The sequence below is a fragment of the Triticum dicoccoides genome, chromosome 1A (genome assembly GCF_002162155.2).
Source record: "Triticum dicoccoides isolate Atlit2015 ecotype Zavitan chromosome 1A, WEW_v2.0, whole genome shotgun sequence".
NCBI lineage: Eukaryota > Viridiplantae > Streptophyta > Magnoliopsida > Poales > Poaceae > Triticum > Triticum dicoccoides.
The window spans coordinates 502,365,645-502,389,186 of NC_041380.1; the positions used below are offsets into that span (position 1 = coordinate 502,365,645).

At 43.7% G+C, this 23,542-nt stretch overlaps 2 protein-coding genes across 2 annotated transcripts in view; one reads left to right on the forward strand and one right to left on the reverse strand.

Moving 5' to 3' along the window:
- Positions 1–2,661: 2,661 nt before the first annotated feature.
- LOC119354075 lies at positions 2,662–6,611 on the reverse strand. The gene is made up of 4 exons (XM_037620779.1): positions 6,461–6,611; positions 4,794–6,104; positions 4,015–4,126; positions 2,662–3,018 (listed from the first exon to the last, which is right to left on the reverse strand). The coding sequence occupies exons 1-3, from the start codon at positions 6,609–6,611 to the stop codon at positions 4,035–4,037; spliced, it is 1,554 nt and encodes a 517-aa protein (XP_037476676.1). The 3' UTR covers positions 2,662–3,018; positions 4,015–4,034.
- Positions 6,612–16,796: 10,185 nt separating this feature from the next.
- LOC119354086 overlaps positions 16,797–23,542 on the forward strand; it is a 67,250-nt gene continuing 60,504 nt past the window's right edge. Inside the window, exon 1 of the mRNA XM_037620790.1 lies at positions 16,797–17,345. Coding sequence (XP_037476687.1) covers positions 16,797–17,345 — 549 coding nt within the window. The remainder of the gene's footprint in view (positions 17,346–23,542) is intronic.

Consider the following 23,542-nt stretch of genomic DNA (forward strand, 5'->3'; position numbering starts at 1 on the left):
ATAAGGATGCGTTTGATTACTCACATTGATTTTGGGCACTTTGCATATGTGGCCCAGTTGACCCCTGTTTGAGGGTATGCAGACTCTGGACCACGTTCTGCATATTATTTGGTACCTTGCACTCGCACCACTGAGCATGGGTGACCGCGGGACCTGCTACCACTCCGCCCAAGTCATGTTAGTGATAAGTTGTAGGTGCGCGTTGTACTTGAGGCGATTCAAGCCAATTTTCGTTGAGTTTTCTTTTCTTTTTGGGGGGTTTGGTTTTCTTATTTCTTCTCCATTTTTTCATACTTTTTTGCACTTTGTTTCTTCATTTTTTTTCATTTCTTTTTCTTTTCTTTTCTTTATTTTTTGGTTTTCTTTGTTCTTTTGGTTAGTATTTTATATTTCTTGTATACGTCAATAACATTTTTCTAATACACATCTAACATTTTTTAGTACTTGTTCAACATATTTTAAATACTTTTTCAACATTTTTATATACCGGATCAGTATTTTTTTTCAAATACTTGTGCAACATTTTCCAAATACTTGTTCAACATTTTTATATACATGATCAACATTATTTCAAATACTTATTCAAATTTTTTTCAAATACTTGTTCAATATTTTTCAAATACTTGTCCAACATTCTTATATACATGATCAACATTTTTTCAAATAGTTGTTCAACATTTTTTTAGATACTTGTTCAACATCTTTTAAATATTTGTTCAACATTTTTCAAATGCATGATTAATATTTTTCTAAATATTATGTAAGTTATATTTTTTAATATTTTTTTGAATATTTGAAAGTGTAAACAAAATAAAAAATGGAATCAAAAAATGAAATAAAAATGTGAAAAAAAAACAGAAAAGAAAACGAGGCAGTGTAGTACCCGCGAACCTGGGCGGCTCATAAGGTCACGCGCTTTAGCGAGTCAGAAGCCTCGACTTGCTGAACGCGAGACATAGCGATGCCCCTGTTTCAGAGTCAAAATGTTGTACACCTGGGGCATCTGCGAGTACAAAGTAGCCCATGGGTTGTATACAGTCCTGCCTAAATTATCTGTCAATCCTGATAAAACGAACCGGATAATGGGCCCGTCGGATAGAACCGCACGATAAATAGTACAAGACACAAAACACAAGACTTGTCGAGAAAATAAGTTACAAAAAAAAACACCCCAGAAATTAAACATGACTTAAACCTTGGTGCGAGGATCTTCAATTTTTTGCTGGTAGCAGCCGTATTTGAGGCAATCGCGATTATACAATGTGAGTTGTTCATACAGCAGTATCTACGTTTTTCGTTTCCTAGTGTCAGTTCCTTTGAGTCACTTTATTTTTCCTAAATCAGATTACAACAATGACCTAAGGATGCTTTTGGTTATTCACACGGATTTTGGGCACTTTGCATATGTGACCCAGTTGACCCTGTTTGAGGGTATGCAGGCTCTGGGCCACATTCTGCATATTATTTGGTACCACTGAGCATTTGAATGTCTGAGGATTTTCAAATATTTGCTAGTAGCCTAGCAGTATCAGAGGCAACAGCGATTATGCAATATGAGTTTCATACAGGACTATCTAGACTTTCGTTTCCTATTCTCAGCTCCTAGTCCACCGCCCCAAGTTGTTGTGTCCGACGAGGCCTTCCAGATCGTCGAGGAGGAAAACGATCACCTTAAAAAGGCCACGGAGTTATCGGAGCTCACCTAGCTCTCCAAATGGGAGGGCCTGGCGACGTAGCTAGTCTTATCGGCCGCAGCCGATGTCCCCATCCCCGAGTCAGGGGAGTTGGAGGTGGAGAAGTAGGAGGAGGAGCCGGCCATGCCATTTGAGGCATTGGTGGGGCAATCTTAGTCGTGGACAACCATGGTGCCCTGCATGCTGGAATTGGTGTCGGCTCTGGCCAGTTGGGTGGGCGCGGAGCCATGGTCACCGCAGCAACAACACGTGGTGTAGACACAACTGGAGCCGCAACAACCTGTGGTGCGGATGCAATTGGAGCCACAACAGGTACCACCTACTGCACCACCGCACGAGCCGACACCACTTGTCCCGTGGTCATTCCCATGGTAGCCTCCACCCTTCATCGACCTCACCGCGGGCGACAACAACAGCGATGTTCTATTTAGTCCAAGTTATTTATGTCCTTTTATTAGTTTAAGTTAATGTATGGCCTGGACTTTTGGTGGCAACATGAAATATTTTCAATTTCAATTTGCTGAAATGTGTCGGCTGCATCGGGGCACATATATGGGTCTACGAACAAGAACGGACGCCGGTATCCGTCTGGCCGACCCAAACGAACAGAAAATTGTGTCCATTTGGATAGGTGCATTGGAGTTGGCCTAACAACCTGCATAGCACTCCCTCTATCAGTGTACAGAGTATCACTAAAGTCTTCCACGATATTCTAGCTGCCCACAAAATCCTTGACCGCCCACACGCCTCAGTTCCCAACGACGGCCAGTGCAGCTGATAGAACAGTGCGAGAACCCCATCATGCCCATCCAGAACGTGTACCATTAACCAGAATACAAAAGTTATTCAATGGATTATACGTCAATAATAGGTTTGGAAAGCAAATTGCAGTACTAGGAATGATGGCCTAAACTCCGGTCAATAGCACCAAACTAACATTTAGACCAGGAAAAATCGCGCATGTTCCTGTGGAAAGAGTATTTTTGAGGCCATTGTATTCTAGATTAAAGAGAGCGCAGCAAAACAATCCGATCAAACACATCCTTTGATCTCAGAGATGAGTAACGCGAACCGATGAAGCAAATAACATTCTGCAGAGAAGATAAAGCATCGTGCCTTGCAAGTAACAGTGCATTTGTTAGACTGTTCCATCTAAATTGCCGATGGAATGCAGCCATTCTATTTAACTGGTGCGCCAAGAGCATGGTTCAGAGAGCGCGTCAGCAAACGAAGCATGCCAAGGTTGTCCCAGAATTTCCCCAAAATGAGAGTTCATGTCTTCCGGTACCACCAGCAGCTCAGTTGTCGGTCCATTGTAAGGAATCTGCAAGGCAAAAGAGTAGACAGTAAAACAGAAATACCAGGATATTCTCTTGGACACCTTTCTCCAAAAAACATGGTATACTCATACCAGAATACAACACTGTATGCCTGTTTTTGCAAATCTCAAACACAGCAAGGTTACTTCGTAAGAGATACTAGCAAGAAACATACTTCAGCTCAGCCTTGATTTGGTAATAACATATCAGGATTAGTGACTAGTAAAAGAAAAGGCTGATCAAGGTGAAAAGGCAGGACAACTTGTAGCCTTTTCCTCATATTAGTTATGTCTGGGTATTGGGTTAAGTCAGAGGCCGAGGGACTTTCCCCTCTTTTCGATAAAAAATGGGTCAAGTCAGACCAGCCTGGTACTAGAGTACGTAGCTCAGACAATGCTCCCGTACAAAAGCATGCTTCCACCCCCAACCCCCCTAAAATGCAGTACATTTGAGAAAAAAAATATTCAAGGGTTAATTTGATAAATGCCACTCCAAACTAAGACACCATCATTATCTCGTAGGCATATGTGACTGAACATGATTCAACAAAAGAAGTTTCAATTAAGGATAACAATAGTATTGTAGTATAAGGATCGGACAATTAAGACAAGCAATTTCACATAGTGACTTGGGGTGTGTTTCATCTGAGGCCAAGCCAAACCCTCCAAAAATGGTTGCCCATGTTTTGACCAATGTTGGCAAGAAAAATGAACTAGAGTTGGCGTTGCCAGAGTGTATATGCATACCAAAATATTGGCAATAATCCAACCAAGAGCCAAAATTTTAGCTATGACAAAAAAATTGATACAGTTAGTTTTGGTTACCATCCAAACATGCCCTCGGAAACATGATCAAACTACTTGCTCCTACAAGTAAGAAGTAACACATTGCAAGTATATGAGATACGCGGAACGAACACGAGAAAGGAAAATATAAGACTAAATATCGAATGAAAATAATAAGTGGTACCCAAACAAGAAAGAATTATTAAGATGAGTTACCAAAGATAAGTTAGCTGGCATCAATTTCTCCGGTCTTTGTCAACACGAACCAGTATGTCTGCCAAAGTCTTGCTTGTGCAATTGGTTGTCTTGCTCGAAAGTGTTCCTTCAGCTATATCCATAGATACAAGAACTTAAACACAAATGTATATGTTTCTTCATCACAGCAAGATTTGGATCAGAAAATACTGCTAGGCATTTAACATGACAGTTGCACAGATATATGTTAGACATTAAATAGAGAAGAAAAACATATTTACTCTACGTGATATATCACATGTCCAGTGCAATCAACAAAATACACCAGATTCTCTAGTACTCCCTCCGTCCGGAAATACTTGTCATCAAAATGGATAAAAGGGGATGTATCTAGATGTATTTTAGTTCTAGATACATCTCTTTTTATCCATTTTGATGACGAGTATTTCCGGACGGAGGGAGTAATACATAATTCCGCCTGCGGAATTTAAGTTCAGGATAGAGCACTTCTAATCATGGCCAGTTTAGTTCTGAAACGTATGAGCCTATATGAAATGATTAAGTCTACACAACATTTGAGATATCAGCCACCAAATCACCCCCTTCAGAAACTTCAATACAGATACAATTCAGGTCAATTAACAAACATATCCATGCTGTGTACAAAGGTTCCAAGCACATGAATTGGAAAATATGTTCGACTAAAACCTGTGCACCCTAACAATTAAAGTGCAATAAGCTTCAAAGCTTCAATATGCAAATGAATCAAACATGCATGTCAAAGGAGCACATATATATACCTGCGCTGGGGAGCCATGGTGGGAGTACTAGGGGCACAAAGCCGTGGTACAGAGATTTGATGTCGCGTGGAAAAGCACTCCTCCCAATCCTTTCCCCCTCAGCCAAGTCGAGGGCACTAATAATTTCACCATGTTGGAAGTACAATATGTTGGCATTGAATGAATCAATTGCAGAAATCCACGGCAGTTGGTCTAACCGTGGTGTAGACTTGTCAGGCAACACCAGGTGCATTCTCATCTCATGTGTTAGCTTCCAGGAGGATCCCTCATCGTCGAGCGAGGAGTAGAGCATAAACGGCTCTTTGATGGTCAATTCGACATAGCGCAGTTTCCCCTCGCTGACACCCAAGAGCCGGTACAGTTCTGGCTGCACCTCCATGTCGAAGTTGGGCAGCGGGCGCGGCAGCGCGACGAAGCCGTGCTCCGGCCGGTCACTGAATGGGTCGACAGAGAAGACGCCAAAGTAAGGCTCGAGCCACCACAGCCGGTCCCCGAACGCCACCACCTCGTGGAGGGGCATGGCGCGCCAACCCGGGGCCTCGGCCGGGACGAACAGCGGCGGCTCGTCCCACTCCCCTGTTTCGGACAGAAATCGGCGCACGACCCTTTGGCCGTCCCTTTCCCGGAGGCAGAGTTGGGCGACCACGAACCTGTCAGGCGGGCCGTGGGAGGCGTCGGATTGGGTGAGCAGGCCGAAGGGCATGGTTATCTTCTCGGCGTCCATGTTGGGGAGCGGGAGGCGGAACAGCTCGCCGCTGAGGGGGTTGCAGACGAAGCGCCTGACGCCCGGTTCGTAGGCGGCGGCAAAAGCGGCCACTGCGGGCAGGCTGTCGCCGTAGTCGCGGTCACCGCGGAGGGTGCCGGCGAAGTCGAGGAGGAGGAGGCCGTCACAGCTGGCGGCCTGGATGCTTACGGCGGCCAAGTCCATGCCGTCGGCCAGGTGGGCGGGGACGGAGAGCTGGGAGACGCGGGGGGGCTGGTGGAGGTCCAAGGACGGGCGCGCGCCCGGCGACGGCGCGCCCAGCGGCGCCATCCTGTAGGTGAGGGCCCAGGGAGGGTGCGAGCGCGAGGCCGCCGTGCAGAGGGAGCGTCGGAGGGGCGCCGCGACGGCGCCGGCGACGCGTCGGAGCATTTTGCTTCTGGGGGCGGAGACTGGAGTGGAGAGGGGGGAGGGTTTTGCGCGGCCGCGAGCGATCTGTCTGGTGCCGTGGTGGAGAGAGACGGTACGGGGAAGGGAAAGAAGGAAGGGGGGGTTTGGTTGGTGCACATGGACTCGGTCCAGCCGGCTCTGGCACAAGGAGGGGTCCCTCCCTGGTCTCGCAGAGAAGACGACAGCGAGAAAGGAGAGTTCGAATTTCCAAATCCAAATAATACATAGTACTCCGCGCCTACCTCACGGCTCTAAGGACAACTCCACCGCGCGACCCTATCCTGCCCGGCCTCGTTCATTTGAGGTAAAACAGACGAATAGCGTGGCCCAGTGCGCGGCCTCAAATGGACAAATGTCTGGATTTCGTCCGTTTTCGACCCATTCCGGCCCAAACTTGCGCTCGGTTTGGGGTGAAACGGACACGCGCAGACGGTCTGGACGCACGCCCTTGTCCCCCCTCCCCCCGTGGCCCGCCTGTCGGGGACAGTAGCAGTCCCTCCGCTCCCAACGCTTTCACCCTCTCTCTCCCGCCCCGCCCCGTCTCCTCCGCCGCCGCTATTCTCCGGTCGCCTCCTCATCGCCCAGCCTCCGGCCATCCCTACCAAACCACTTCTCGACATGGCCGCCACCAAGCCCGTGCTTTGGCCGTCGATCGGAGGTTTGGCCATCGCGGTCTTTGCCGGCCGCAGAGGGGACAGGACCGTCGGCGACGCACCACGGCGGCCTCGGCAGCTTCCGACGAGAGCTCCAGAGCGGCCAGTAGCCGACCGACAACCACCCCTGTTGCGTCAAGGTGATCATCGCGGCCTCTTCGCCACCACGACCGCAAGGTGTTCGGCATTTTGCCCACAAAGGTATGGACAGTGGAGACGGGTTTTTCTTCCATCACTTCCTTTGTTCATCGGACGATTCGTCGTCGGATGATGAAGATCTTGTGGTGGCTGCACTGGTCGTTCACGACCACATTCAACGACAGCTTCCTCGGTACAGGTGGGTCAGTCCCTGGTCGTGCTCCCAACCTGAACCGCAACAGGGAGAGAGGCCACGCCCTGCTCTATGCTGATTACTTTGCCAACACCCCGCTCTTCAAGCCGAATAAATTTCGTCGCCGTTTTCGAATGGCAAGGCTTGTGTTCAATCGTATCCGAGAGGGAGTGGTTGCTCATGACCCATACTTCGAGTGCAAGATGGATGCCCTTGGCAAGTTTGGATTATCCTCTTACCAGAAATGCACAACGGCCATCTGCATGCTTGCATATGGATTCCAGGCGATCTGGTGGATGATTATATGCGTATGAGTGAGACAACATGTCTGATGGCAATGTACAAGTTTTGCCAGGCTGTGATCGAGGTGTTTGACCCAGAGTACTTGAGGCAGCCAACTGCCGCTGATACAGAGAGATTGTTGGCGACCAACGCAGCTAGAGGCTTTCCAGGCATGCTTGACAGCATAGATTGTATGCACTGGGAATGGAAGAACTGTCCATTTGCTTGGCAGGGCCAGTACAAGGGGCATGTCAATGGGTGCACTGTCATATTAGAAGCGGTGGCATCGCATGATCTTTGGATATGACATTCTTTGTTCGGCATGGCAGGTTCTCACAATGATATCAACGTGCTGCAGCGTTCTCCAGTCTTCGCGAGGCTTGCAGAAGGCCACTTCCCACCTGTCAACTTTGAGATCAATGGCCACCATTACAACAAGGGATACTATCTAGCAGATGGTATATATCCTCAGTGGTCAACTTTTGTGAAGACAATCTCGAAACCCCAAGGTGAGAAGAGAAAGAGATTTGCCCAAATGCAACAGAGTGTTAGAAAGGATGTGGAACGTGCTTTTGGTGTGTTTCAATCCCGGTGGGGTATCGTTCGAAACCCTGCACTGTCATGGGATGAAAGGAAGCTTTGAGAGGTGATGACTGCTTGTGTGATCATGCACAACATGATCGTCGAGGACGAGCGTGATGAGAGTATCTTCGACCAAGGATTTGATCATCAAGGTGAAAATATTGAGCCCCTGCACCAAGACCCGGCCACATTTGAACAGTTTGCCCAATTCCACCGTGAGATGTGTGATTGGAACACTCATTTGAATCTTCAAAATGACTTGGTTGAGCATGTGTGGGATCACATTGGCAACCAACAGATGTATTGGTCCATTTTATGTTCAGTCAAGACAATTTCGATTTGGTTGTAAAACTATTTTATTAAAGACAATTTCAATTGGGTTGTAAAACTATTTTTATTTTCAGACAAATATTTGGGTTGGAAAACTAGTTTTGATGAAAATTTGGGCATTTTTGGCCCTGACGGACAGGATGGGGCAAATGGATGCAGCCGCGCGCTGAGCGCATGGCCACCGCATCCCAGGACACGCCCGGACACGACCCCATTGCCCTACCCAAACGGACAGAAACCGGACAAAACGGACGTCCGTTTGGGGTCGCGCGGTGGAGTTGGCCTAAATCTCTCCTCAGAGAGCGAGAGCCCCTTCCCTCCCCTCACGCCGGCTGCCACTCCGCCACCGGCGTCCACTCCCTCCCCGCCGGCGACCTCTTTGGTCCCGGCATCCCCCTCCCGGCGGATCTCTCCCCTCCTCCCATGGCATCTGGATCTCACAGTCCCCCGTCGGTCTTGTCGGCATTCCCGAGGGAGCGGCCTATCGTCTCGGGGCTGGGGCTTTTGGGGTCGCCAGGCTCGGCGCGCTCCTCCTCGGCCACTGGTGGTCAGGCGGCCGGCCCCACGCCGGCGCAAGCGGAGGGCTGGCGCCAGTCGGGCCCCTCCCACAATGCCATGTGGCGGTGTCATCGTGCTCTCAGGAGGCAACACGTGGATGGCGATGGCTCCGGCCGCGCTGCGTCGCCATCCTCCTCGGAGCGGTGATACGTCTCCAACGTATCTATAATTTTTGATTGCTCCATGCTATATTATTTACTGTTTTGAATGTTTATGGGCTTTATTATACACTTTTATATCATTTTTGGGACTAACCTATTAACACAGAGCCCAGTGCCAGTTTCTGTTTTTACCCTGTTTTAGGGTTTCCAAGAAAAGGAAAATCAAACGGAGTCCAATTGACTTGAAACTTCACGGAACTCTTTTTTGGAAGGAAAGAAGCTCAAAATACTTGGAGTGCACGTCAGGGGCTCTACGAGGAGGCCACGAGGCAGGGGGGCACGCCCACCCCCTGGGCGCGCCCTCCACCCTCATGAGCCCCTCGTGGCCCCCCTGACGTACTTCTTCCGCCTATATATCTCCATATACCCTAAAAACATCCGAGAGCGCAATAGATCGGGAGTTCCGCCGCCAGAAGCCTCTGTAGCCACCGAAAGCCAATCTAGACCCGTTCCGACACCCTGCCGGAGGGGGCAATCCCTCTCCGGTGGCCATCTTCATCATCACGGTGCTCTCCATGACGAGGAGGGAGTAGTTCTCCCTCGGGGCTGAGGGTATGTACCAGTAGCTATGTGTTTGATCTCTCTCTCTCTCTCGTGTTCTTGATTTGGCACGATCTTGATGTATCGCGAGCTTTGCTATTATAGTTGGATCTTATGTTTCTCCTCCCCCTCTTCTCTCTTGTAATGAATCGAGTTTCCCCTTTGAAGTAATCTTATCGGATTGAGTCTTTAAAGATTTGAGAACACTTGATGTATGTCTTGCCGTGGATATCTGTGGTGACAATGGGATATCACGTGATTCACTTAATGTATGTTTGGTGATCAAATTGTGGGTTCCGCCCATGAACCTATGCATAGGGGTTGGCACACGTTTTCGTCGTGATTCTCCGGTAGAACTTTGGGGCACTCTTTGAGGTCCTTTGTGTTGGTTGAATAGATGAATCTGAGATTGTGTGATGCATATCGTATAATCATACCCACGGATACTTGATGTGACATTGGAGTATCTAGGTGACATTAGGGTTTTGATTGATTTGTGTCTTAAGGTGTTATTCTAGTACGAACTCTAGGGCTGTTTGTGACACTTATAGGAATAGCCCAACGGATTGATTGGAAAGAATAACTTTGAGGTGGTTTCGTACCATAATCTCTTCGTTCGTTCTCCGCTATTAGTGACTTTGGAGTGACTCTTTGTTGCATGTTGAGGGATAGTTATGTGATCCAATTATGTTAGTATTGTTGAGAGGACTTGCACTAGTGAAAGTATGAACCCTAGGCCTTATTTCCACACATTGCAATACCGTTTACACTCACTTTTATCATTAGTTACCTTGCTGTTTTTATAATTTCAGATTACAAAAACTATTATCTACCATCCATATACCACTTGTATCACCATCTCTTTGCCGAACTAGTGCACCTATACAATTTACCATTGTATTGGGTGTGTTGGGGACACAAGAGACTCTTTGTTATTTGGTTGCAGGGTTGCTTGAGAGAGACCATCTTCATCCTACGCCTCCTACGGATTGATAAACCTTAGGTCATCCACTTGAGGGAAATTTGCTACTGTCCTACAAGCCTCTGCACTTGGAGGCCCAACAACGTCTACAAGAAGAAGGTTGTGTAGTAGACATCAAGCTCTTTTCTGGCGCCGTTGCCGGGGAGGTTAGCGCTTGAAGGTATATCTTTAGATCTTGCAATCGAGTCTTTTAGTTTCTTGTTTTATCACTAGTTTAGTTTATAAAAGAAAACTATAAAAAAATGGAATTGAGTTTGTCTCATACGCTTCACCTTTTTAATATCTTTCGTGGGTATGATGGAAAGGATAATTGTGCTCAAGTGCTAGAAGAAGAAATCTATAAAATGTTTGGCACTAAATATTTGAATGATGAGCATGATTGCAATGTTGTTAGTATGAATTCCTTGAATATCCATGATGCTAATGATATGCAAATCCACAAGCTTGGGGAAGCTATGTTTGATGAAGATGATATTTTTTATCCCCCAAGTTTTGATGAGCAAATTTATTATGATGAAAGCATGCCTCCTATCTATGATGATTATTGTGATGACATGTATGCTTTAAAGAATAATGATAACCATGAAACTTGTCATCTTGATCTTAATTTTCAATCACATGATAGTTATTTTGTTGAGTTTGCTCCCACTATTATTCATGAGAAGAATTTTGCTTATGTGGAGAGTAATAAAATTTATATGCTTGTAGATCATGAAAAGAATGCTTTAGGTGCTGGTTATATTGTTGAATTCATTCATGATGCTACTGAAAATTATTATTAGGGAGGAATATATACTTGTAGGAATTGCAATAATATCAAGTTTCCTCTCTATGTGCTTAAAGTTTCAAAGTTATGCTTGTTTTGCCCTCCTATGCTAGTTGATTATTGTTCTCATAAGTTGTTTGCTCACAAAATCCCTATGCATAGGAAGTGGGTTAGACTTAAATGTGCTAGTCATATTCTTCATGATGCTCTCTTTATATTTCAATTCCTATCTTTTATGTGAGCATCATTGAAATCATCATGCCTAGCTAGGGCGTTAAACGATAGCGCTTGTTGGGAGGCAACCCAACTTTATTTTTTGTTCCTTGATTTTTGTTGATGTTTAGTAACAAATAATTCATATAGCCTCTGTTCAGATGTGGTTTATGCTTTTAATTAGTGTTTGTGCCAAGTAGAACCTTTGGGAAGACTTGGGGAAAGTCTTGTTGATCATGCTGTAAAAAATAGAAACTTTAGCGCTCACGAGAATTGCTGCCATTTTTATTTGGAGAGTGATATTTAGTTAATTATTTTTGCAGATGATTAATAGATAAATTCCTGAGGTCCATCAATTTATTTGAGAATTTTATGAGTTCCAGAAGTATACGTTTGATCCAGATTACTACAAACCGTTCTGTTTTTGACAGATTCTATTTTTCATGTGTTGTTTACTTATTTTGATGAATCTATGGCTATTAAAAGAGTTTATAAACATAGAGAAGTTGGAATACAGTAGGTTTAACACCAATATAAATAAATAATGAGTTCATTACAGTACCTTGAAGTGGTGATTTATTTTTTTTATACTAATGGAGCTTACGAGTTTTCTGTTAAGTTTTGTGTTGTGAAGTTTTCAAGTTTTGGGTAAGGATTCGATGGACTATGGAATAAGGAGTGGAAAGAGCCTAAGCTTGGAGATGCCCAAGGAACCCCAAGGTAATATTCAAGGACAACCAAGAGCCTAAGTTTGGGGATGCCCCGGAAGGCATCCCCTCTTTCGTCTTGATTCATCGGTAACTTTACTTGGAGCTATATTTTTATTTACCACATGATATGTGTTTTGCTTGGAGCGTCAATTTATTTTATTAGGATTTGCTTGCTGTTATTTATAACAATGTTTTGCATCTTTTATTTCAATAAAAGTGGCATTGATAGCCTTCACTATGCCTATTTTAGAAGTCCACATGTTGCTGTTTGAAAACAGAAAGTTTACCGCTGTTGCAATAATTCCCTAGAAAAGTCAGAATGTGATAAAATGTTGAAACCTTTTGCATATTAAGATATGATAAATTTATTACAGTGGGAATTTTCTTTAATAATTTTTGGATCTAGGTAAGTATGGATGTTGCTGCATTCTTTACAGACTATCCTGTTTAGGCAGATTGCTGTTATGTTTGCGTTGTTCGCATATGTTTGCTTCTTTAATGATTCTATTTGAGGATAGGACTATTAAATATTCAGAGAAATTTATTATGCAATGTTGAATAATAATTTTAGCGATTTGCTACAGTAGAGTATGATAAGGTTTTGGCAATGGTTTATACTAACTTATCTCACGAGTCCTTGTTGAGTTTTGTGTGGATGAAGCTTTTGAGATTTAGGGAGACCTTGATATAATAGGAATTAAGGAGACACAAAAGCTCAAGCTTGGGGATGCCCAAGGCACCCCAAGATAATATTTCAAGAAGTCTCAAGCATCTAAGCTTGGGGATGCCCCGGTTGGCATCCCACCTTTCTTCTTCAACAACTATCGGTTAGTATCGGTTGATCCTAAGTTTTTGTTTCTTCACATTATGTTTGCCATTCTTAGAATGTCATTTTATTTTGTTTTGCTTGATGTTTGAATAAAATATCAAGATCTGAAATTCTTAAATGTTAGAGAGTCTTCACATAGTTGCATAATTATTCAACTACTCATTGATCTTCACTTATATCTTTCGGAGTAGTTTGTTGTTGCTCTAATGCTTCACTTATATATTTTAGAGCACGGTGGTGGATTTGTTTTATAGAAACTATTGATCTCTCATGCTTCGCTTAGATTATTTTGAGAGTCTTAAATAGCATGGTAATTTGCTTAAAATCCTAATATGCTAGGTATTCAAGATTAGTAAAATCTTCTTATGATTGTTTTGAATACTAAGAGAAGTTTGATGCTTGATGATTGTTTTGAGATATGGAGGTAATAATATCAAAGTCATGCTAGTTGAGTAGTTTTGAATTTGAGAAATGCTTGTGTTGAAGTTTGCAAGTCCGGTAGCATGCACGTATGGTAAATGTTGTGTAACAAATTTGAAACATGAGGTGTTATTTGATTGTCCTCCTTATGAGTGGCGGTCGGGGACGAGCGATGGTCTTTTCCTACCAATATACCCACCTAGGAGCATGCGCGTAGTGCCGAGGTTTTTGGTGACTTGTAGATTTTTGCAATAAGTATGTGAGTTCTTTATGACTAATGTTGAGTCCATGGATTATACGCCCTCTCACCCTTCCATCCTTGCTAGCCTCTTCGGTACCGTGCATTGCCCTTTCTCACATTGAGAGTTAGTGCAAACTTCGCCGGTGCATCCAAACCCCGTGATATGATACACTCTTTCACACATAAACCTCCTTATATCTTCCTCAAAACATCCACCATACCTACCTATTATGGCATTTCCATAGCCATTCCGAGATATATTGCCATGCAACTTTCCATCATTCCGTTCATCATGACACATTCATCATTGTCATATTGCTAGCATGATCATGAAGTTGACATAGTATTTGTGGCAAAGCCACCGTTCATAATTTTTTCATACTTGTCACTCTTGATTCATTCCATATCCCGGTACACCACCGGAGGCATCCATATAGAGTCATACTTTGTTCTAGTATCGAGTTGTAATCATTGAGTTGTAAATAAATAGAAGTGTGATGATCATCCTTCAATAGAGCATTGTCCCCAAAAAAAGAGAAAGGCCAAAGAAAAAAAAAGGCCCAAAAAAAAGAAAATAAATAAAAAGGGCAATGTTACTATCCTTTTACCACACTTGTGCTTCAAAGTAGCACCATGATCTTCATAGTAGAGAGTCTCTCATGTTATCATTTTCATATACTAGTGGGAACTTTTCATTATAGAACTTGGCTTGTATATTCCAACAACGGGCCTCCTCAAGTGCCCTAGGTCTTCGTGAGCAAGCAAGTTGGATGCACACCCACTAGTTTCTTTTGTTGAGCTTTCATACATTTATAGCTCTAGTGCATCCGTTGCATGGCAATCCCTACTCCTTGCATTAACATCAATCGATGGGCATCTCCATAGCCCATTGATTAGCCTCGTTGATGTGAGACTTTCTCCTTTTTGTCTTCTCCACATAACCCCCTCATTATTCTATTCCACCCATAGTGCTATGTCCATGGCTCGCGCTCATATATTGCGTAAAAGTTTATAGGTTTGAGATTACTAAAGTATGAAACAATTGCTTGGCTTGTCATCGGGGTTGTGCATGATGAGAGCATTCTTGTGTGACAAAAATGGAGCATGACTAAACTATATGATTTTGTAGGGATGAACTTTCTTTGGCCATGTTATTTTGAGAAGACATAATTGCTTAGTTAGTATGCTTGAAGTGTTATTATTTCTATGTCAATATGAACTTTTGTCTTGAATCTTATGGATCTGAATATTCTTGCCACAATTAAGAAGAATCACATTGAAATTATGCCAAGTAGAACTCCGCATCAAAAATTCTATTTTTATCATTTACCTACTCGAGGACGAGCAGGAATTAAGCTTGGGGATGCTGATACGTCTCCAATGTATCTATAATTTTTGATTGCTCCATGCTATATTATTTACTGTTTTGAATGTTTATGGGCTTTATTATACACTTTTATATCATTTTTGGGACTAACCTATTAACTCAGAGCCCAGTGCCAGTTTCTATTTTTACCTTGTTTTAGGGTTTCAAAGAAAAGGAAAATCAAATGGAGTCCAATTGACATGTAACTTCACGAAACTTATTTTTGGAAGGAAAGAAGCCCAGAAGACTTGGAGTGCACGTCGGGGCTCTACGAGGAGGCCACGAGGCAGGGGGGCACGCCCACCCCCTGGGTGCGCCCTCCACCCTCGTGAGCCCCTCGTGCCCCCCCTGACGTACTTCTTCCGCCTATATATCTCCATATACCCTAAAAACATCCGAGAGCACAATAGATCGGGAGTTCCGCTGCCAGAAGCCTCCATAGCCACCGAAAGCCAATCTAGACCCGTTCCAGCACCCTACCGGAGGGGGCAATCCCTCTCCGGTGGCCATCTTCATCATCCCGGTGCTCTCCATGACGAGGAGGGAGTAGTTCTCCCTCAGGGCTGAGGGTATGTACCAGTAGCTATGTGTTTGATCTCTCTCTCTCTCCTGTTCTTGATTTGGCACGATCTTGATGTATCGCGAGCTTTGCTATTATAGTTGGATCTTATGTTTCTCCTCCCCCTCTTCTCTCTTGTAATGAATCGAGTTTCCCCTTTGAAGTAATCTTATAGGAATAGCCCAACGGATTGATTGGAAAGAATAACTTTGAGGTGGTTTCGTACCCTACCATAATCTCTTCATTCGTTCTCCGCTATTAGTGACTTTGGAGTGACTCTTTGTTGCATGTTGAGGGATAGTTATGTGATCCAATTATGTTAGTATTGTTGAGAGGACTCGCACTAGTGAAAGTATGAACCCTAGGCCTTATTTCCACACATTGCAATACCATTTACACTCACTTTTATCATTAGTTACCTTGCTGTTTTTATAATTTCAGATTACAAAAACTATTATCTACCATCCATATACCACTTGTATCACCATCTCTTTGCCGAACTAGTGCACCTATACAATTTACCATTGTATTGGGTGTGTTGGGGACACAAGAGACTCTTTGTTATTTGGTTGCAGGGTTGCTTGAGAGAGACCATCTTCATCCTACGCCTCCTACGGATTGATAAACCTTAGGTCATCCACTTGAGGGAAATTTGCTACTGTCCTACAAACCTCTGCACTTGGAGGCCCAACAACGTCTACAAGAAGATGGTTGTGTAGTATACATCAAGCGGCGTCAGATCCTGCCTCCTGAGAGCACGACGCCGCCGGCACATGGCCTTGTGGGAGGGGCCCGGCCGGTGCCAGCCCTCCGCTTGTGCCGGCGTGGGGCTGGCCGCTTGACCACCAGTGGCCGAGGAGGAGCGCGCCGAGCCTGGCGACCCCGAAAGCCCCAGCCCCGAGACGATAGGCCGCTCCCTCGGGAATGCCGACGAGACCGATGGGGGACTGTGGGATCCAGATGCCATGGGAGGAGGGGAGAGATCGGCCTATGCTTCAGGTGTTTCGAGGATGGTCACCGGCATCAAGACTGCACCAACGAGCCTCTATGCATCCGCTGCGGCCACACCAGGCATGTTTCATCCCAGTGCCAGGAGCCACGCAGTCCCATCTCTGCGGAGGAGCTGCGCCGTGCGGTGATTGCCAAGGTTGCTCGCAAGTCGGAGGCACCCAGGCAGGCACCGGCCATACGACAGAGGTTGTCGGAGCCTAGGTAGAGCGCGCCGGTGGCGCCGCTCTCGCTAGTTGCACCCAACCTTCACCCTGTGCCGCCGGGTGCGGCCTTGCCGGTGGTGCCGTCCGAAATCTGCATGCTGCAGCGCTCTGAGGGTATGGATGATCTCGAGCGCCGGCTACATCTGGTGGTGGTGATGTATGTGGGCGGGGCGCGGCCGGCCGTTTCTTGCGAGGATGCGGCGGTGGCGATCTCGGCGCAGCTGGGGATTCAAAGGTTTCGTTTTTCAGTCCACAAGTTCCACCCGGAAGATTTCTTTGTTGTGTTCGCGGCGCACGAGTTCAGGAAAAGGGCACTGAAGCATCTTGGTGTCAAGTTCTTCATCAAGCCATGGCTTAGGCAGGCGCAAGCGGCTTCGAGGCTGATGCGGGTTCAGGTTAATGTCATGATCGAGGGTGTCCCGTCCCATGCTTGGGCTCAAGAGACGGCGGCAGAGCTTCTTGGAAGTGCGTGCTTGATATATAGCTTGGTGCCAGAGACGGCCAGCAAGGAGGATCTGTCGTTGTTCAAGTTGAGGGCTTGGTGCGTGGATCCTGAGGAGGTGCCGGTGTTTTGGAGGCTTTGGGTGCCGGAGCCACCGGAGCTGGTCTCTTATTGCTCTCTGACTATAGCGCCAGAAAAGCTCATGTCTGCTAGGACTGCGTCGGTATTTCCCCAAAGAGGAAGGGATGATGCAGCACAACGACGGTAGATATTTCCCTCAGTGAAGAAACCAAGGTTATCGAACCAGTAGGAGAATCAAGCAACACAACGTAAACAACACCTCGCAACTCGACGTGTTAAAGGGGTTGTCAATCCCTTTCGGGTAACGATGCCAAAGATTGTAATAGATTGAAATAATAGATCGCAAATAAAATAAAGTGCAGCAAAGTATTTTTTTTGTATTTTTGGTTTAATAGATCTGAATAAAAATGCAAAGGAAAAGTAGATCGCAAGCAAATATATGAGAAAGAAGACCCGGGGGTCGTAAGTTTTACTAGTGGCTTCTCTCGAGAAAGATAGCAAACGGTGGGTAAACAACTTACTGTTGGGCAATTGATAGAACCTCAAATAATTATGACGATATCCAGGCAATGATCATTACATAGGCATCACGTCCAAGATTAGTAGACTGACTCATGTCTGCATCTACTACTATTACTCCACACATCGACCGCTATCCAACATGCAACTAGTGTATTAATTTCATGGGAAAACGAAGTAATGCAATAAGAACGATGACATGATGTAGAGAAGATCCGTTTATCTATTGCGTAGATATAGATCCCATCTTTTTATCCTTAGTAGCAATGATACATACATGTCGGTTCCCTTTTTGTCACTGGGAGCACCGTAAGATCGTACCCACTACCGGGCACCTCTTCCCATTGCAATATAAATAGATCAAGTTGGCCAAACAAAACCCAAATATCGGAGAAGAAATACGAGGCTATAAGAGATCACGCATATAATAGATCAAAGAAACTCAAATAACTTTCATGGATATAAAAAGATATGGCTGATCATAAACTCAAAGTTCATCAGATCCCAACAAACACACCGCAAAAAGAGTTACATCATATGGATCTCCAAGAGACCATTGTATTGAGAATTCAGCGAGAGAGAGAAAGCCATCTAGCTACTAACTACGGACCCGAAGGTCTACAAAGAACTACTCACGCATCATCAGAGAGGCACCAATGGAGGTGGTGAACCCCATCTGAGATGGTGTCTAGATTGGATCTGGTGGTTCCGGACTCTGCAGTGGTTGGATGAATATTTCGTCGACTCCCCTAGGGTTCTGAGATTTTTGGGGTATTTATATAACAAAGAGGCGGTCCGAGGGGCACCCGAGGTGGGCACAACCCACCAGGGCGCGCCTGGGCCTCCTAGCGTGCCCTGGTGGGTTGTCCCCTCCTCGGGACTCCCCCAGGTGCAACCAGGGCCCAACATGTTCCTTCTGGTCCATAAAAAATCTCCGTAAAGTTTCGTGGCATTTGGACTCCGTCTGATATTGATTTCCTGCGATGTAAAAAACACGGAAAAAATAGGAACTGGCACTTGGCACTATGTCAATAGGTTAGTACCAAAAAATGATATAAAATGATTATAAAACATCCAAGATTGATAATATAACAGTATGGAACAATAAAAAATTATAGATACGTTGGAGACGTATCAGCACCCCCAAGCTTAACTCCTACTCGTCCTCGAGTAGGTAAGTGATAAAAACAAATTTTTTGATGTGGAGTGATGTTTAACATGTCATATCATATTATTTTCTTTATAGCATGGACATTTGGACTTTTTATGTGATTCAAAGCAATAGCCTAGTGTTGACATAATAATTTAGATACTCAAGCATATCAACAAGCAACCATGTCTTTCAAAATACCAATGCTAAAATAAGTTATCCCTACAAAATCATATTGTCTTGTCATGCTCTGTCTTCTTAACACACAGTATTTATCATGCACAACCCCGATGACAAGCCGAGCAATTGGTTCATACTTTTTAACGCGCTTCAGCTTTTTCAACTCTTACGCAATACATGAGCGGAAGCCATGGATATAGCACTACGGGTGGAATAGAGTATGATGATAGGGGTAAATATAGAGAAGACAAAAAGTAAGAAAGTCTCACATCGATGCGGCTAACCAACGGGGTATGGAGATGCCCATCCTTCGATATCAACGTGAGGAGTAGGGATTGTCATGCAACGAATGCACTAAGAGCTATAAGTGTACGAAAGCTCAATATAAAAACTAAGTGGGTGTGCATCTAATCCTATAATGAAAAATTCCCACTAGTATATGAAAGTGACAACATAGGAGACTCTCCATATGAAAAACATGGTGCTACTTTGAAGCACAAGTGTGGTAAAGGATACTAACAATGCCCCTTCTCTCTTTGTTTATTTTTTCTTTTTCTTTTCTTTTTCTTTTTTTCATTGTCCGGAGCCTCATCCCGACTTGTGGGGGAATCATAGTCTCCATCATCCTTTCCTCACTGGGGCACTGCTCTAAAAATGAATAATGATGATCATCACACTTCTATTTACTTATAACTCAAAAGAAATAAAAATTACAACTCGATACCTATGACAAAGTATGACTCTATATGAATGCCTCTGGCATGTACCAGGATGTGCAATGATCTAGCGTAACATGTATGAAAAATGATGAACGTTGGCTGAGCCACAACTACTATGTCAGATATATGATCATGCAAAGCAATATGACTGTGAATGCTAAAGTCATCAAACGGAAGCGGTGGAAGTTGCATGGCAATATATCTTGGAATGGCCATGGAAAAGCCATAATAGGTAGGTATGGTGGTTGTTTTGAGGAAGATATAATAAGGCTTATGTGTGATAGAGCGTATCATATCACAGGGTTTGGATGCACCTGCGAAGTTTGCACCATATCTCGATGTGAGAAAGGACAATGCACGGTACCGTAGAGGCTAGCAAATTGCGAAAAGGTAAGAGTGCGTATAATCCATGGACTCACATTAGTCATAAAGAACTCATATACTTATTGCAAAAGTTTATTAGCCCTCGAAGCAAAGTACTACTGCGCATGCCCCTAGGGGGATAGATTGGTAGGAAAAGACCATCGCTCGTCCCTGACCGCCACTCATAAGGAAGACAATCAAAAATAAATCATGCTCCAACATCATAGCATAATGAGAGACTATACGTGCATGCTTCGGGAATCACAAACCTTAACACCAATATTCCTACTAGAGCATAATTACTCATCAACATAACTCACATATCACATCATCATATCTCAAAATTATCACTAAGAATCAAGTTTATTTTGTCCAACGATCTTCATGATATTTTTTCTTTTTCTTTATCCTTTTTGGATACCTATCACTTTGGGACTAATTTTCTTGTGTTGCTTTTCATAAGCTCAAACAAATATAAGTGAAGATCATGAGCATAAGAAATGTTCTTTCTCATGAAATAATTTAAGTGAAGCAAGAGAGAATTTCTTCAAAATTTTACTAACTCTAAAATAAATCTAAGTGAAGCAAGAGAGCATTTCTTCAAAAATACTAAGCACACCATGCTCAAAAAGATATAAGTGAAGCACTAGAGCAAGTCCTAGCTCATAAAAGATTTAAGTGAAGCATAGAGAGCAATTCTAACAAGTCATGCCATAATTTTGGCTCTCTCAAATAGGTGTGTCCAGCAAGGATTGATGACTTAAAAGACAAAATAAAACAAGCAAAGACTCATATCATACAAGATGCTCCAAGCAAAACACATATCATAATTGTGCTAACACACAAAAACATAAAAAAAAGCAAAAATAAATTTTATTCATTGGGTTGCCTCCCAACAAGCGCTATAGTTTTACGCCCTTATCTAGGCATAAAGCAAGGATCTAAGTTTTGTCATCTTTGGTTCGAGATCCATAAGATGCCCTCATGATTGATTCATAAGGTGGCTTAATTCTAGTTCTAGGGAAGTGTTCCATACCCTTCCTCAAAGAAAATTGGAACTTAATATTGCCTTCTTTCATATCAATCACGACACTGATAGTGCGTAAAAACGGTCTACCAAGAATAATTGGACAAGACAGATTGCAATCAATATCAAGAACAATAAAATCTATGGGCACATAATTCCTATTTGCAAGAATAAGAACATCATTAATTCTTCCCATAGGCTTTTTAATAATAGAATCCGCCAAGTGCAAATTCAAAGAACATTCTTCAAGATTAGTAAGACCAAGCACATCATATAAAGATTTCGGAATTATAGAAACACTAGCACACAGGTGTGTGCCGGTCCTAAACAAACGGTTTTTAACCCCTTTCCGTGATGACATTTGTAACCATCGCCAAGTGAGTGTGGGCGATAGGGGGGGTCCTTCCCACACGACCCAGAAACCGTCGGGGATATGCCCTCCTAGCACACACGCTCGGCAAAATGAGGTCGTGTGCGACCGACCAGCACTCAAATACGGAAACACGTACAGTAGAGCTAAAGAAATACAATTATACGGCGAAATTGTTTCTGGTCGCAAGTACATCCCACACAGTCAGTCCCCGCTAAACATTTCCGTTCGTATGTACATCCCACACAGTCGCTCCAAGGAAAACGTTTCCGTTCACAGGTACATCACACACAATTTTTCCCGTTAAATCATTTGCGTTATTGAATGTATCACACACGGTCCGTAGAAAAAACTGTGTGGCAAAGGCTGTCCATCACACACAGGTTTTATGTGGTAAACGTTTGCGCAAGGTGGCCTAACGCTAACAGTTTTTAAGAGAAAGTCATGTGTGATTGTTCATTGATCCAACACGGTTTATTCCTAGAAACGGTGTGCGTTGCCTGAGGTCATCGCCCATGGTATTTTTTCAACAACCGTTTGGAATAGCAAAACCCGATTAGCAGGCTAATTCGCCATTAGCATGCTAATAATCCAATTATTCATAATCCATTTATTAATCTAATTGACATTTCATATTAAGCACATAATATATTTCATCTCCATATTAAGGAAGCAGAATTTCGTAATTGAAATACATCAGAGTACAACATGATATAGCTTCAGCACTCAGCTACCCCATTACACAACTGCACCTGCAGCAAGTTCCACATGCAACATGTAGAACCTTTCGAAATTAGCATCATATACGGTATATAGACAGATGCATCTCATCTGGAAAACTACTGAAGCAGAAGGCGAATATTGAGCCTTCATTCATGTTGAAGGTCTTTGCAACTTTAGGCCAGTGCCTGTGGATGATTGACCATCCGTCCTTCGTCCTCTTCAGGAACACTTCAATATTGAACTGTGAGTGTTGTATGAAAACCTTCCTCGCCTCCTGACCATAGAGGTGGTTTGAGAGGTAATCATCAGTGAACTGCTTTGGAAAGGCCTGAAAATAAGGATGTGCATAAATATCTTCTCTATATTGGAAATGGGACAAAGGAATAAAAAAAGGCAAGGTATAATAGTTAGTACGATCTTGTAGTGAACTGATGTCTTCTTCATTGTGCAGACAAAGATCTTGTTGTTTTTTGTCACTAATTTGTTTATCCTAACAATCTTTCTGAGTTTCTTGATTTGATTGATATTCATGGACAACTCATTTCCCCATATGCAAAAAGGGGCGAACAGTGGGTCAAAACCTCTGACAGCAGGACCTACACGTGCAAGACCAAATTGTTAAAAACCAAAATATTAGAATGGTTCCTTCAATTGCACAATAATGTGCTATTAGAGAACGGACCATGCACGTGCTAACCTCGATTGTAAACCTCATTGCTTCCCATTGTTTCCCCGCAACACATATAAGGTAGTTAAACATCAGGTAAAGTAAGGGTTCACATGCTATCAGTAAAATATGTTGATGAAAAATAAGCACATTGCAGATTCATCAGATTAATTCAAGCCACACGGAAAACCCATTTACCCAAACCAAGCATGATTAAGAACTAGGAAATATAGCACTTGTATATGCTTCCCATGTATTAAGTGCAACCAAATTTGATTTATTCCCCACATGCACAATAATACAAAATTCTACCGACGACAATTGGACATCGCATTGCAGAATTGAACCAAGCAGTTAAGTAAACACCACAACAAATGAACCAAACATTAACTGAGCACCACATTGCACAATATAACATACTCCTACTAGAAGATCAGAAAGTTAACGAAATAGTTAACTATAGCCAATTGTAGCAATTGTATTTGTTTCTCATGTATTTACTATAGCCAGATTCAATTTATTCCTCACATGGTATACAATAATAGAATGCACCCACAACTATTGAACATCGCATTGCAGAATTGAACCAAACTGTTAACTAAACACCACAACACAAATGAA

Bases quoted from the DNA above. Each gene is read 5' to 3' on its own strand.
- LOC119354075 (XM_037620779.1), bottom strand. From the start codon at position 6,611: ATGGCCAAACCTCCGATCGACGGCCAAAGCACGGGCTTGGTGGCGGCC. The intron at 6,105-6,460 runs GTGAAAGCGTTG...CTGCGAGACCAG, and splicing joins GGCGGGGCGGGAGAGAGAGG to GGAGGGACCCCTCCTTGTGC. The intron at 4,127-4,793 runs GTATATATATGT...CTATGGATATAG, and splicing joins ACCATGGCTCCCCAGCGCAG to CTGAAGGAACACTTTCGAGC.